Genomic DNA, 17198 nt, shown 5'->3' on the forward strand with positions numbered 1-17198 from the left:
TTTCCTTCCTTCTCATCCAATGATAGGTTTGGCCTGCCTTATTGTATAATGGAATTTTCCTACATTTCATATTCTCTGGCTTCTCTCTATGGGCATCTGCAAAAGTGAATTTGTTATATGCATGCATAGAGAGCTCACAGAGGTTGAACTATAGAATTCAGTCAGGATAAATACTGCATCAATGGGAAATTGTATAAAATAGATTATTTTGACAATCTGAGATGTTGTCTCCAAAGTGTGTGTGTGTGTGTGTGTGTGTGTGTGTGTGTGTGTGTGTGTGAGAGGGGGGGGGGGGGTGAGAGAGAGAGAGAGAGAGAGAGAGAGAGAGAGAGAGAGAGAGAGAGTTAGGCTGGAAAATTCAAAGGTTCCAAAAACCAATCAGGGTGTTGTCAGGCCTATGCCAGAATACAGAAACAAAATGAACCCAGGAGAAGCTAAGTAACAGATGGGGAGCAATGGCTCAGAGACAAGGTCATGAAAGTGAGAGAAAACATGTCAAAATTGGAAACCCATCTGCGTTTTCTGATGTATCAAACATCCAGAATACACAAATTCCATTTTAAAGATTCAGTAATCATAACCAAGAAGAAAAAGGAAGATTTCAAGGATTAAACTCAACCATGACATCGTTTTCTTTATAGGTCCTGATCACATGTCAATGGTACTCTGCACTTAGAAGCAAATCATAAATATGTTAATCTCTGCATTTATAAATTCTTACACTCAAACTTTACCCAAGTAGATAACTCCACAAATAGTCCTTGTTATCCTTTCTTTGTTATAAGGAAAGATAATCTTATGAATTTGAAAATCAATTCCACATAGAAGTTTTCCTGTTAAGAGAAAATATATGTGAAGAATAGGGTGTACTAGTTAATTTTAAAACATAGTCAGTTGTATTAATTTACCACAAAAATTCATTGTTTATATAGTATGCAAAAAATATTTGTCTCATTATAGTTCACAAGTGCAAGGCCATGGACAAAGTAAAGAATGAAGTTAAAGATAACAAATGTTTTATACTCTCAACTCTCTGTCCTCCATCTTATTGCCTCTTCTTTGCTTGCCCAAATGTGTGAGGTGAGAGGTCATACTCAGATTATCCACTTGTGCAAAACACATCTTTATCAAGACAGCCCATATATGCTTAGACCAAAAGGTGATGGTGTATTGGTTTTCTTTCTACTCTGACAAAGTAGCTTGTAAAACCACCTTAAAGAATGGAGAAATTACCTTGGACTCAGAGTTTGAGGGTAAAAGTTCAGAAGTAATAATCAGCCCTGCCTGAGCTAGAGCAGATGGATCAGAGAGCAGCTGGTCATATGGTATCCATATTCAGGCAGCAGAGAGGTGAATTCTGATACACCATTCCTTCTGTCTCTGTCTCTGTCTCTCTCTGTCTCTCTGTCTCTCTCTGTCTCTCTCTGTCTATCTCCCTTTCTCTGTCTCTGTCTCTCTCTGTCTCTCTGTCTCGCTGTCTCTGTCTCTCTCTCTCTCCTCCCCTCCTTTCACTCAGTCTAGATTCATCAACAACTAAGTGAGACTGCCAATATTCTGAGTAGATATTCTTGTATCAGTAAGCTGTCACTGAGAGCAGTCTCCTAGGTGATTTTTCAAATCCGGTCTCATTGACAAGATTAACCATCACAGATAATAAAATTGAAGATAAAGTATTTAGCTCTAATGAGGTCCCATATATCACAGTTCATGAATTGTCACTTACGCTGAAAGTGTAGAAAGCCTATCTTTGGGTATGTTGTAAGCTTACTTCATAGTAGATGATTATGTGAGTCTTGATATATGGGTTTGAAGGAAATTATTTACTATTTTGCCATCAGTTTGGTCAACAGAAGTGTTTTCTCTCCTACGCCACACCTTTCAAAGGAACCGACAATATATGGGCATTAAGTAAATATTGCCCCATAGTTCATTTGACTCATTTGAGGGGGAAGTGAGTACTTTTCAAGAGGGAAAGTAGTGAGATGTACAAAAGACTTGAAATTAACCACATGCTTTGTTGCTCTCCTAGGGTCCCATGATTCCTTTAGCTTCTACATTGATGAAGCTTCTCCAGTGGGCCCTGAGCAGCCAGAAACTGTCCAAAACTTTGTGTCTGTGTTCGGAACTGTAGCCAAGAAGCTGATGCGGAAATGGTTAGCCACTCAAACAATGAGCTTCACTGGTCAGCTGGGAGCTGGAATCCGTTACTTTGATCTTCGAATTTCCACCAAGCCCAGAGATCCAGACAATGAACTGTATTTTGCTCATGGCTTATTCAGTGCCAAAGTCAATGAGGGTCTTGAAGAGATCAATGCGTTTCTCACAGACCACCACAAAGAAGTAGTATTCTTGGACTTCAACCATTTTTATGGGATGCAGAAATATCACCATGAAAAACTGGTCCAAATGCTGAAAGACATCTATGGAAACAAAATGTGCCCAGCCATCTTTGCCCAGGAAGTGAGTCTAAAGTACCTATGGGAGAAGAGCTATCAGGTATTGGTCTTCTATCATAGTCCAGTGGCGCTGGAAGTACCCTTCCTCTGGCCTGGGCAGATGATGCCAGCACCCTGGGCAAACACAACAGATCCTGAGAAACTGATCCAGTTTCTTCAGGCATCCATCACTGAGAGAAGAAAGAAGGGCTCGTTTTTTATATCTCAGGTGGTGCTGACACCCAAAGCAAGCACTGTGGTCAAAGGTGTGGCAAGTGGCCTCAGAGAAACCATCACAGAAAGGTAAGTGCCCTTCAGAGAACAAGGAGAACTGCCCAGTAGTCTAAACTCAAACTCATAATGCACAAAAGTTAGGAAGCTAAAATTCTTATCTATGTGCATTGGTTAGCTAGGGAAACACAGCACTGCAACTGTGTGCCTTATATGATTGGCATCCCAGGTTCTAGTGATGGCTGGCATTCTGGTTGCTTGCTTTATAGATTTTTCAACAATTGCACCTTCCTCACATGGGCTTTTCCCCACAAATTTCCTTTTTATATAGACACAATGAGGGTGGCTTAGAATCTGCCTAGATTAATTCATTTCAACTTGATTAGTTCTGTAAGTACCCTTTTTCTAAATAAGGTCATTTTCATAGGACTCCTTTATTTATCTGTGTGGCACTTCATTCATTAGAAGAATCTTGATCAGGTTTTTGCAATCTTTTTATATATCAAGTGTCATTTGATATATAGCAACCGTAAGAAGAAGATATTATCTTACAGATTAAAAACTTTAGGTTCAGAGAAATACTTTCCCTTAGGCTTCGTTTCAGCTTCTGAGTCATGGAACAGATACTCAGCCCACATTCTCAAGCCACATCTTATACCCTATACTTTACATATTCTGCCCTTTTAGAAAGGATTCCTCTGAAGGGGGAAAGGGAGGAAGTGCACACATGTCATTGGTCAAGAATGGCTTACCATATAGATCCATGATTGCCTGTGAGGTACAATTGGAGACATCAATAAAGCTTTGTGTAACTTCCTCCCATGAGAGTAACAGCATCCAGAATCATGAATATTACTTATTCATTAAAATATTAAATTTATAAAACACTAAATAATGTTAACATAAAAAGAGAGTATACACATTCTTTTCATATGGTATTTTCTAATCTTTTCATTGATAGTTCAACTTTTGATAATGAGCCAGGAAGGATGATTTGATGAGAGTCAAAAATCTTGTGTGGAAAGGTAGGAAAATGAGAAAAACCTTGAAGTAAAAGAGTGTAGGTGACCCTGTAGTATAACATGCTGTGTAGACAGTGGCAGTAGGAGAAGCTACAGTAGAGGACAAGACTAGAGATGAAGCTGAAATTCTAGCTTAGCTACAGAGAACTTTATCCTGTGAGCAATAGCCATTGATGCCTGACTGATAAGTGATCAGATGTGCAAGTCAGATGGTAATTGATGCAGGTGTCGAAAGAAATGGAGGGTAGCTGAGCAAGTGGTTAGACCAGTTTTAGCAAGATGGATCACAGGAAGTGAAGTAAGGAAACTGTGAAGGGTTGACGCTACCGTGATAGTTATCTCTGTGTCATGAATGAGAGAAGTAAGGATGAGCTTTCTGGTTGACAAGCAGAGTGGAGAACCATTTAGTTCAGAAACTAATAACTGCTGGTGGGTAAAAAAAAAAAAAGACCATCCAGTTAGATTCATGTTAAATTTAAAAGCCATTTAAAGCATGCAAGTAGATGTAGCCAACTGAGCATTAAAATCACAAGCCAACTTATTTGGAGCTATTGCGACTCAGGGACAGTGAGTCACAGATCATCAGAGTGGGATTGTTCTTACCTACAGCATCAAAACTTCCCTCTGCCCTTCACTTACTACCTGGGATATCTCCATGCTTTGAGATTTAAATGCAATTGTAAAGCATCTGTTCTGTGCCCACACCAGCATCATCCCTCCCCTCTTGTTTCCTGTAATGTCTCTTCTTCTTCTCTTAAGACTTGAGCCTCAGTACTGCTGCATTGTTTGATAGATGAGCGATCCCACGTGATCTGTCCATGTGTCCACTGCTCCTGGCAAAGTTTCTACCATGACTTTTAGATATTACTGAAGCTCTACAACCATAAGAGAAATTGCATAATCACTGCTATGTGTGTGTGTGTGTGTGTGTGTGTGTGTGTGTGTGTGTGTGTGCATATGTATGTGTGTGTGTTTGAAAAAGGAATTTCAGCTTTTGTTTGTAGTTTTCTGCATAATATTTTTATTGATTGTTTGGAAATTTCACATCATGCTCCCCAATCACACTCATTTTCTATGTCTGCCCCACCTTTGGTTTGTGTGTAATTTTACATCTTCCCCCTGGATATCCCTCCAAATGACTTTGTACCTCAACCAGACATCCTCTGTAGAGCCCCCTCTCTTTCCTATCCTTGTTGGTCTAACCATGTTCCTACCATTACACTCTAACTGCCTTCAACAGCCTACATTCTTCTCCAGATGACTAGGGCTAAACTCATCAAATTCCACCCAAATACTCACCAAGTCAAAGAAGCATTTTATCAAATAGCACTATTTTCTGGTAATACTAATTAATCTGATGAATGATTCCTTGGCCTCTCACCAAATTAGTAAGCAAAAATGTAGACAAGACAGACAAAAATGAGGTATTTTAGAAATTATATCCCATAAAGGCTCCAGATTTTGAGGAAAGCTTGTCGTCTCATTGGAAATGGAGAAGAAACAGAGAAAGCTCCAAGATGGGCTGACCCAACTCTTGACATTCTGCCTCCATATTGGTGAGAAGAACCTAAGTTTTTATAACTTTTAATATAAGTTTTCTATGTTACGCTTGGCACAAGTCTCTTATGATATTTTCAAGGGCACATTTGCATAACCATTTCAATATACAACCGTCTATTTATGAAAAAATTTACCCATACTACAAGTTTACCCATACTTAGTTTGGCCAAGAGCCATTCCATGATTATCCACGTAGGCAAATAACCTTGGAAAAGCCACAAAGAAAGAATCTACTTACAGAGTGAATGACTTTCTTTTACCATATTATTGATATACTTTGGAAACTTCTGAGTCATACTTAAACACCTCTCTGGCTACTTATGTTTTGGTATGTTCCTACTAAAGTAAGGTTTATAGAAGAATAAAACAATCAAATGTTAGGAAAATACTGATAATTGTACTTTACACAGCTCTCCCCAAAGTCACATTGTACATTACCATATAAACAATGACATTTGCAAGTATTTTATTAAAGAATCTTATTTAAAATTAACTGAAAGTGTTTTCCACACACTTTTTTGAGATAATAGTCAATAACAACTCATGAAATTAATTGTGAAGAACTGTCTTCGGCCATCTGTTCTACCTCAGCATCTCTCACTTCTTTGAGGCATATATATGAAATAGTAGAGCTGTGCCACCAGAGGGGAGTGGATAAGCATAAAAAATATCAGGAAGAAAAGTTTTAAACAGATAGGGAGACCCTGGAACTCTTATTCTTTTACAGGTCCTTACCCAGGTCCAAATGTCACTTGCTTCATCCCTTCCCTACCACTAACACCCTTACTCAAATCTATGTTATAGGCTAGTGGGCTTTAACTTTGTTTTGAAAAAAAGAAGAAGAAGAGAATAAGGGAGACCTAGAAAGAAAAGAAAAAAAGAAACCTTTTATAAAAAAGAACCCTATGGGTAGAAACTATCTGCCTCGTATCCTGGCCATCATCCAAGTTGTGAACATGCTGGATTCATTCTTAGCCTTATGCATTCTAGACGCCCTGCATCTTATATTTGTGCATTGCTGGACTGCGTGTTAATGTGCTATGAGAAGTCTTGGTTTTTGCTCTGTTTGGAATGGAATATCTTTGGAAGGGATTCAGAGTGGGGGCGGGGAGCAGGTGATGCTCTAGCTTTCTGGACAGACCATGATAGAAAAAAGTGGCTTTCTACCCTTGACTACTAACAAAGGCAATTTGGTGCCCTCTAAATTATGCAGTGATATAAAATTTAACTGTCTTTTCTTCAGATCAGATGAAGAATCCTAAAAGTAAACTGAGTTTTCAACTACTCTTTTGACTTTTGTGCCAAGACTATTCATGCCAAAGTTTCCACATTAGAACCAAAAGATGTAATTTTCTGTGACCAAAGAAAAAAATCACCACATGATCACCAGGCATGGGACTTAAGTATCCACATCTGAAAATTAGAAGTTTAAACTGAATCCTGCATTTGAATAGCTTGTTCCACTACAGTTTTAATTTTTTTCTAGTGTTTTGGTTAACAAAATCCCAAGCATCTAAGCATAAAGCTAGGAGTTGAAGTTGTGAGTGGCCTTCAGGGAAACCAAATTCATCCTGGATCTAAGAAGCTCAGCTTTCAGTCTGGCCATCATTCTTAAATACTACAGATGTGTTTCCCACACTTAAGCAATGCCAAAAGACACCGAGTTTTATTTCTTAAAGACCTATTTTTAATTTATTTTTCAAACACCAGCTTTTGCACCTCACCCCCACGGAATTCACACATTCTTAAAATGAAGGTGTGTATCTTGAGTCAATTCCTTTCCTAATATATGGAACGTTATTAAACTACTGGGATTTTGCTGCTGTTCTTTCTTTTTTTTCTTAAGCAAATATCATTTGTCAGATCTTTAAGAGACAAAGTAAATTAAAGTAATATTGTCCAACACTTTGTATGATTATGATAGTCATACTGTATTTTTATCAGTTGTCTTAAGGTAACTTCTATTTTGTCTCACAGTAATTGTTTACATGAATTATTTGACTTGGAATTCATAAAATCTCTCACAAGAAGGCACTATTGCCTTACCTTCTTCAAAATGGAAGAACTAAGTGTTAGAAGTGTTAGAAAATGTCTGCTCCTAGCACAGCTCAGAAGGATAAATTTGAGACTTAACCCAGGCTGCTGTATTTATTAATTCCTATTTGCATTTCTATTCTGCTTTGAACATTGTATTTCATGTGCTTGACAGTAGAGAGTCTTAAAATCACATTATTATCTTTCTGTAACTCGGAAGTTCTAAAATGTGACTGCAGTTTTGCTTAGATTTCATTAAATGGTAATATCCAAACCAAATTAGACAGCATATTCAAGTGGACTAGGTTCAATTTATCATTTATCTACTGAGGGCTCTAGAGAATACAATAAATTAAGAGGTGTGAGATTTATTATAATTGGTAAGATACCATTGTTATTATCACCTATTTAAAATAAAATATCTATAACTTAAATATAAAATTCATAATAGCAAGAGAACTAGAGACCAAAAACTTATAGATCTATAGGAATGATGTCTGGTAACTGGAAATGTTTCGATTTGCTTTAAAGATAGAATGTCATTTTGACAAGCAGAGATTTAGGAGGTGGCTTACCTGACTGAGGAAAGAGAAAGAACAAAATAAAGACCCAGAATATTTTGGGAACAAAAATAGAATTGATCACCATAGAGTGATGTCAATGGAACATGGAACATAAGGGGAATGGTTATCTAATATTACTGGACTAGCTATGTTTGCTAATTGGTGCATAGAGAGTTAGACTACTATCCTTACACACAGATGAACAAGGTAGATCTGCTGGAGTACTACATTTCAAGAAAATGGCTCAGGTCCTTGAGGAAAAAAGTATGGGGCTATACAACTGGTAAGAGATTACATCTTAAGAAAGGAGAAAAATCATTTGAATTTGCAAATCTTTCTAATGCTCTGAGAATTAGGAGGTCAAAGGTGGGTTGAAAAAAAATCATGTCTAAAATGTAATCACTCTGAGAGGAGCATAAAGGTCATCTTGTAGAGTAACTTTACAGCTAAAATGAATGTGTTAATTATGCTTTATGTATCAATAAAATTTATGAGAAAAATTAAAGCACAGTAAGGTAGAAAACAAAGAACATGGAAAATGGATTTAGGGAAACTAAAGGGAACATTTTATGACTAAGTTTAATTAGAATTGTATTACAGGGAAATGAATGGTCAGATCAGAATTAGACCTTAATGAATAAAAAAAAATAACTCAGATATATATGTTAGTTGAAGGTGGAAAGATGGATGCTACACTCACTTCTACCAGTTCAAAGGCAGAAACAGTAGGTGCTCCGAAGAAGAGGTTAAGAGTAAGAGATGTTAGCATGAGTGACTTTGGTTCTACTGGGAACTAGTGCTGTATCATTGAATCCCAGGAATCCTTAAGATACAGAAAATCGGCTATTCTGGTTACTGAGTCCCAATCAACAGTCTCACTGACTGAGATGTAGAAATTCCAGTTTTCTGTTATGTGCCCAACTGTGCAATCATGGGGAAGGTGATTGTAATTACTAAGCTGCTGTAATGTGCTAGGGACTTTGTTGTATACATTGCACGATCTCTGTTCATTCAAGCCTCCATACAGCTTACCAACCCAGGTATTAATAGCTGTAAACTGTGGGTATGTTTATAATCACAGCATTTGGAAGGCAAAAGAATGATATCATGAAACTGTGGCCAACCTGGGCTAAAGGTTGAGAACTTAATTTAAAAGAAACCTCAACAAGACAAAGAACACAAATAAAATACAAGTTAAAAAGCAAAAGTAAGAAGTGAAGAAACTAGAAAGTACATAATAGTGATTCTATTAGTGATAAAAAAAATTTGAGAATAGTTTTCTAGTACCTAACTCAAAATTTTTTATAATGAATATCGCATAATTATGGCTTGAGAGTTGACTCCATTTTCAAAGGCCCTGGATGCTCTTTTAGAGAACATGAGTTTGATCCTCAGTACCTATAGGAACTCACACCCATCTTCAACTTCAGGTCCAAGGAATCCCGACATCCTCTTCTATTCTCTGCAGATATTGTATACATCTGGTGCTCATACACTTATGCAGTCAAATCATTCCCATGTGTATAAAAATAAGCAATACTTTAAAAATGCAATAATTAACAAATTAGGATTATTATGTGGGCCTGTTTTACCTCCCCCACCCACTTCTGTCTTTATTCTTGATAATCTATAAATATTACACTAAATGTATGTTAATTTATTATGCATTTACATTGGTGAGCAAATGCTTGAAAGGAAAATGCATTTTAAAGTTGGGATGGGTGAAACCATGAGGAAAGGGGTCTGACATGAACGACATAGGATTTTGGCATGAGACCACCGGAGATTATTAATATTTAACAGAATAGGAAGGAAACTATGAGTTCAGTCTTTTTTTTTGTTGCCTTGTATCCATTTCCTATTTAACGTTTTCTGACTTAGTTAAAAAAAAAATTGAGACCCAAATGAATACTGCCGTGATGGCCTCCCTCCCAGGTATTAGAACCAATAGGGATGCATGATAAGGTTAAAATATAAGTCTTTAGGTTCCAGAACTGAGTCCTTCAGCACCCTGTGGAAGTACTATGGTCAGAAAAAAAAAAGTCCATGGAAAAAATGTTTAGGGATGGCCAGAGAGCATCATGGTAGAGAAACCACAAGGAAAGGATAAGCTAGTTATCAATCTGCACATAGTATAAAGCTCAGGATATCTTCCATAGCAGACCCATGGGCTCTCTCTAGTTTTGTGCCATGAAGCTAGTCAATTCATCTTTTTTGTCCAGTGGGAACACAACCAAGCTTTGAGCCTCCTGCTGTTCTATTTACAGTTTATTTTCTGGAAGCTATTCAGCAACACTATGAGATTTTTAAAAGCATTTTGGAGCCAAGAAAAATCCTTACCAAGTGGCTGAGTATAAGAATGGCTCCATGTCAGCTGCAAAGAGATATGAGGCAGCAGTAGCCACATGATGTGCAGCTTGTTGTCACTACTATCCAGGGCTTGCCCTTAGATAAATCAGTAGAGTTGCTAGTAATAGATTTTCTATTCAGCAGGTGTCTCCTCAGTTACATATGTCTAAGGAGCAAGAAAATTAATGGTGCTGTGGAAAAGCATTGAAGATTCATTTCATTTATGAAATGTTATTAGGATTGAAATATTAGTTCAAAGTATATTCTAAGAAAATAAGGTCAGCAGAATGAGATGATTTACTTTGGTATTGAAGCCAGTGCTGGGGACAATTCATACACTAGATGTTTTTTGGGCCAGTGTAAACAGACAATAAAGGGGGTTCCAGAAAGCTATCATTACCCAGCTCTGAACTTGGCAATCTGGACCATGTTTATAGTGACATTGCTAAAATCCAGATTTCTGCATGCTTCCCTCAGAGACTGATCCAATAGTCTGTGTCTCAAAGACTGCCAATTTTAAGGCTCAAGTGAGCCCACATAACGTTAGTATTCACTTTGAGTAGAGTTGCTCACAACTCTAGACAAGCTGTACTTAAGCCTGTCATTAAGTCTAGGGAGAACCTATCTCCAGTCCCACAAAGGTTCTCCTCTATGGACTCAGGTAGTTCTCCCATGATCTGAAGTCATAATTCCTTTCCTAGTAAGATCGAGATTTAAGTTTCTCTTGTTGTGTTCATCACTTAGGAGAAAACTCGTGTAAGTGATTTCTAAAGCTCAGCCCCTTTCCATTGGCCCTATCTCTCTTATGCCACTCAACTTGATTCTGGAGTTCTTACGAAGATATAACCAGAAGGAAATGGTTCCTCTGAGGGATCTTTGCTCCCCTCTGCTAAAAATCACATTTATTTTCATGTCAGGAGCTTAGTAATTTCCAGGCTCACTATTCTCTTCTGCATCAATTAATATTATGGCTCTTTCCATTCCAATTATCCATAAGATGATTTTAAGTAGGAAGAGAAGTAGAATAGGGTGGGGTGAAAGCACTGTTATTACTGAAAACATCTCACCTTAAAATGTGACCTAAAGTGACTTCAGCATGGATTTGCTGTGGTATGGAAGGAAGAGTTACCCATGCAAATATTTGACTTCATTGTGATAACCTAAGAAAATTTGAAAGCAGAGTATTCATAAGAGCTTTCTCTCTTCCATTTAGCTGATGATATGCAAGCAAACATAGATACCTTAAATTGTCTGTGTCAGCAAATTCAAAGGGATTCTAAGCTATTTGGAGGTCAGACCTAGTCAATCTATATTATATGGATATTTGTGGATCTGACAGAGTACCGATATGGAGAGAGAGAGAGAGAGAGAGAGAGAGAGAGAGAGAGAGAGAGAGAGAGAGATTGTGGCATGTGATAAAGAGTACCAGACTTTAGTTAGCTTTGCCAGATCCCATTTTTCTCATTTTTCTTATGTGGAATTTCTGGGGCAATTGAGTTCAACGTGTAAAAGGGACTAGCTTAGTATATAACTCTAATTCTCTCCAGAGTTTCATATATATATATATATATATATATATATATATATATATATATATATAGATGTTATAAATATAGATGTATAGATAGAGTTGTATAGACAACACAGAGAGAGATAAGGAAATAAATATCATAAAACACTCAGAGGCAGTGGATTGATGGGGTACAGAAAGAATGAAAATGATAAGCATGGATAGTTCACTAAGAAAATTATAAAACAGATGTTGGGTACTTCAATCTGCAAGTAATATGTTAGAGAGATTTATTCCATATTGTATTTATTTGGAATCTATTACCAGTACAAAACGAGCTATATTCAATTTAAAAGAACCATATCTGACCGTCTCATATCACACTGTGAACTATGAAGAAGACTCCTTCAGGTTCTCAGTACAGCTTGTTCTTTCTGCTGTATGTAGTAAGGCCTCCTGAAGTGGGTCACAAGCCCATTCAATTGAAAATTCATTCAAGGTGTGACAAATTCATTCTAGCAAGAACCAAATTTTAAACTTCAGTGTGAAAGGGCAAAGAAATTCTGTAATTGTCTTTTAAAGAATATTTCTCAGTTTTCAATATATAGTTGAACATGCTGGGGTTATTACTTGTTGCAGTAATGGAGAGCATGTCACAGGACAGAACATGAGACACCCACTAAGAGGATGTAGGCACCTAATACGGAATGGGGCCCTGGATAGGCAAAGTTAAGAAAGACTTAAGAAGGTTTGTGTTTAGTCTTATTGCATCTTATTATCTTGTGTGTCTTAGTTAGGATTTGCATTGCTATGAAGAGGCACCATGACCGAGACAACTCTTATAAGAACATTTATTGAGACTGACTTACAGGTTCAAAAATTCAATCCATTGTCATTAAGATTGGAGCATGGCATCATCTAGGCAGGCATGGTACAGGGTGAGATAAGAGTATTACATCTTCATCTGAAAGTTGCTAGGAGAAGACTGACTTCCAGGGAGCTAGGACAAGGGTCTTAAAGTCCATACCCACAGTGACACATTTCCTCCAACAATGTCATACCTACTCCAACAAAACCACATCTCCACATAGTGTCACTCCCCATGCCAAGCATATTCAAACCATCACAATCTACTCTTTGGACCACATAGGCTTTTTCAAACACATGAGCCTATGGGGGTCACAAATAGCCATAAAATACTAAAAATAAAAACAAAACCAAACAAACAAAGCCACATTAAATCCAACTTGAAAAGTCACCATTGTCTGTAATAGTCTGAACAATGTGAAAAGTCCAAAATTTAAAGTCTCTTCTGAGATTCATCAAATCACTTAACTGTAATTCCCAAAGCAAGACAGGTTAGCTTGGCAAACTACACATTGTCCATGTCTGATGTCAAACACTCTTCAAATATCCAACTCCTTTGTCATCTTTGTTGACTGCAACAAACTTCTTTCTCCTGGGCTGTTTCCATTCCCTGTTAGCAGCTTTCCTTGGCAGGTATTCCATTATCCCATGGCTCTTGCATCGGTAACATCTTGGGATCTCCAAGAAAACTTCAATTTCACAGTTTCTTGTTCCAATGTCTGGGATCCACGCATAATCTTCTGGGCTCTTCCAATAGACTTGGGTCACTTCTTCAGCTCTGCCCTCTGGAGTACTCTAAGTTCAGGTTGATCACTCCACTGTTGCTGCTGTTCTTGGTTGTCATCCCATGATGCTGACATCTCCAATATACTGGGGTCTTCTGCTGTAACTAGGCTTCACCAATAGCGTCTCATAGGCTCTCTTTCTAATGTCAAGACTCAACTTCTTTGCATAACCCCTTTAGTCCTGGGTTATCAACTAAAATTGAGGCTGCACCTTCATCAATAGTCTTTCCTGGCCTCTCACAAAGCCAAGCTCAGCTGTTTCTCATGAATCCTTCATGACTTCTAAACCAGTACCACCTGAATGACTCTTACATATTGCCAAGGTACATTCTTGGCTATCTGTGGGACATACCTTCTTTGTATTCTCAGAAAGTACTTACCAGATTTCCCCTTAGTGATGCTGGTCTCTTAGTCACTGCTAATTTCTTAGGTCCAGTTAACCAGCATCAATTGTTTCAGTAGTCACCTTCTCCTCTTGATTATAAAGCCAGAGCCAAATGGCCAAAACTGCCAAGTTCTCTTTGTTATATTACATTATTACGAGCTTTCTGTCTTCCAGTGGTTTCCTTCCCTGCCTAAGTTTGGCTATCCTGGAACTTGTTCTGTAGATTAACCTTGTACTCAGAGATCTGCATGGTTCTGTCTCCTGACTACTGGGATTAAAGGGATGTACTACTACTCCTGGGCCTAAGCTTCTTTTTACCTGGAATTTGCTCGCAACCAGTCTGGCCTTGATCTAAGATATCTGCTTGCCTCTATGTCTCTTGGATTAAAGGTTTGCATGACCATGCCTGGACATAAACTTAGGTGTGTTGAATGTTACCTCACTACTTTATTAATCTGTTTATATTCTTCAAAATAGGATTGAGCTCCACTAAACTTTCTGGTGCCCCTCTACTACTTGAGCCATAAATTTTGTATTTTTCCTTTCTCTCTTTGCTCCTTTTCAATAAAACTCTCATTATAAGAGTAAATTTTAGTAATAATCACACAACAAAATTTCTGCTAGGCTGTTTCGAGACTTCCTTTGTCAAAACAATTAATATAAACTCCTTTACCTTAGCTTCATGTAGACTCTTCATATAAGGACAAAAATCAGCCACATTCTTCACCAAAATACCACAACAGTCTCTTGGCCACATATTAAAATGCTTCTTTTCTAAAACCTCTAGAACAAGGCTTCCATAGCTTAAATCATCCTCAGCAACAGAGTCTTCCATATTCCTTCTAGGTTGGCCCATTAAGCCCTACTTAACGCATTTCACTGCATTCCAAATCCACAGTCCCCAAATTCACATTCTTCTGAGCAAAAGCATCATGGTCAGGCCTATCACAGCAATACCCCAGTTTCTGGTACCAATTTCTGTCTTAGAGTTTGCATTGCTGTGAAGAGACACTATAATCAAGGCAACTCCTATAAGGACATTTAATTAAGGCTGGTTTACAGGTTTCTCTAAACCAGTCCGTTACTATGAAGGCAGGAATATAGCAGCACCCAGGTAGTCATGGCGCAAGAAGTGCTGAGAGCTCGACATCTTGTTCTGAAGGCAAACAGAAGACTGGTTTCTAGGCAGCTAGGACCAGGTTCTTGAAGTCACACCCACAATGACACACTTCCTCCATCAAGGCCACATCTATTCCAACAAGGCCACGTTCCCTAATAGTGCCACTCCCTGAGCCAAGAACATTCAAACCACCAGAGTGCATTGGGTTGATATCCCTGGGAAGCCTCCTCTTTGCTGAAGGTAAAAGGGAAAGGAGGGGATCTGTGGAAGAGGAGAGGTGTGGAGTGTAGGGATTAAAAGGAGGGGAGGAAGGAAAGCCTAATTTATTGTGTAAGAGGAGAGTGGATTTAAAAAAAGCTCTCTATAGGTCAGTGCTGTTAGAAAGCAAGGACAATTCCTTATCTGTGTATCTCAATAAACCTTATCTATAGACCAGAATACAACAAAACTGAGAGTGAAGTCAAGAGTCTCTAGAGTTGGTCAAGAAAGCTGGATAGTTAGTTATTTGCTTATGGCAGAGGGACCTCACTTTTGTTCTTAAAATGGGGTAGAAAAGTCTCCTCTATTCATGACCCCAGAGTGACCCTGACTAAGGATGGTAATCTGAGAGACCCTTTCTGTAAAAGAAAAGAGTAAGGTAACCTATTCGAACCACCATTCAGCTGTCAGGGGCTGCTGCTCTCTGCTTCTGCTGTTTTCATTTGGCCTGGAAGCTTTACTGTGAGTGAGGTTCCCTGCAGACATTTGTCTTTGTAGCAGTCTTTCTGCTTGAATCTACTGGGGCTTATGTCTGTTGCAAAAGCCTAGACCGCTCTGATAAGGAGAGAGATCAGAGTTAAGTTATACCCACTAAAAAGGCAAGCTCTTCAAGCTGAACCATACTGACAAATCAATTTCACCTCTTCTGTGATCTAAAAGTCCATCTATACTCTTTGGACAACTGCAGAAATTGGTTTTGAAGACATATATGGGACTCTTGGGTGGTGGAGACTGAAAGCTGGATATGAGGTGGAAATGTGAACTCAAGATTATTTTAAGAGAAACTCCTGACCCTTTGGAACGCAGGAGCATGTTCTTCTTGGTTTCTCAACTCTCTAGGGTCACAAAGAGGCATAAGGTGGAAAGGAAATGAATCAAATTTTTTATGAGACCCAAGTAGTTTATGCTAACGATTATCCTACATGGTGTCATAATTTAATACCAGTTGCTTTGCCACCCTGTTTGACAAATATGAGAAAATATTAGGGGATGAATGGTTGTCTTACTATTGCGCTATTCAGATATGCTGAGTTTTCTTAGTAGTCCATATGACTGTGCACCCACTTTTTTTTTTGCTGCGGGAGAGGAGGAGAGTTCGTGTTTTTGAGACAGGGTTTCTTTATGTAGCTCTGCCTAACCTAGAACGCACTCTATAGTTCTAGGCCTTGAACTCACAGAGATTGCCAGCCTCTGCCACCGGAGTGCTGGAAATAAAGGTGTGGACCACCACTGCCCCATCATGATCTACTGTTTAAAAATTTAAGCATTTAATTGAGTGAGGTGAGAGGAGCCAAATTTTTGTTGCCAAAAAAGAAGACAATTAAGAGATGCTCGCAGCATCCCCACTAGTGAAGTATCACACAAGTGCTAATAGCACTCCAGGCAAGAAGAATTCTACTTTGAACTCACTAGACTGAGAATGTGTTATTTTCTAAAATAATTTCAATATAAAACATAATAATAAAATAGAAATTTGAAAACTTTTCCAAAACATCTGAGCTTGGAGAATTTTAGAAGAAAATATCATACGCATTGTCTAAAGACTTTAATATTTAGCTACATTGATCTGAGTACAGATTTCTAGCTTTTGTTCTGTCTGTGATTATAGCCTATTGTTAATTAACTTATTTTAAAGTACTAAAAATAATTAGACGAGAATAGCTAGGGAGTTATTTTTCGTAACTGACTTTGAAATTTAAAAAAAAAAAAAACATGAGCAGAGCTTAAATTTTTTTGCTTTAAAACATTTTCTCCTCCTACCCCCTCTCTCTCATCACTTCCATCCCTGTGGTCTCAGCTGTTAAAAGCTGAACAGCTTACAGGTTGGTACAGAGGCTGTGACATCCTGTCTGAGAAGAGCAGTGGGGAGGCAACACGACTGGAATGTGTGATTTCATTAGCAAATGTTCAAAGCCCAGGGTGGCATTTGGAAATGCCTGTGAGATCCGGACAGTAGCTGTGTGCTGTTGGAACCCAACACAGAAAAAAACCTTGCCTATGTTATTGAACAGAGGATTAAAAATAACCCAGATGAGAAGAAAATAAATCACACCTAATTCTGTCAATAGCGATATATAA

General features: G+C 38.1%; 1 protein-coding gene across 1 annotated transcript in view; it reads left to right on the forward strand.

Annotated features, from left to right (window-relative positions):
- The window catches only part of PLCXD3 (phosphatidylinositol specific phospholipase C X domain containing 3), a gene marked incomplete at both ends in the record, with an annotated part of 158954 nt that overhangs the window by 100430 nt on the left and 41326 nt on the right, over window positions 1–17198 (forward strand). The window contains one exon of the mRNA XM_080933648.1: window positions 2030–2738. Coding sequence (XP_080789774.1) covers window positions 2030–2738 — 709 coding nt within the window. The remainder of the gene's footprint in view (window positions 1–2029; window positions 2739–17198) is intronic.

The sequence above is a fragment of the Micromys minutus genome (assembly GCF_963924665.1).
Source record: "Micromys minutus genome assembly, chromosome: 20".
Taxonomy (NCBI): Eukaryota; Metazoa; Chordata; class Mammalia; order Rodentia; family Muridae; genus Micromys; species Micromys minutus.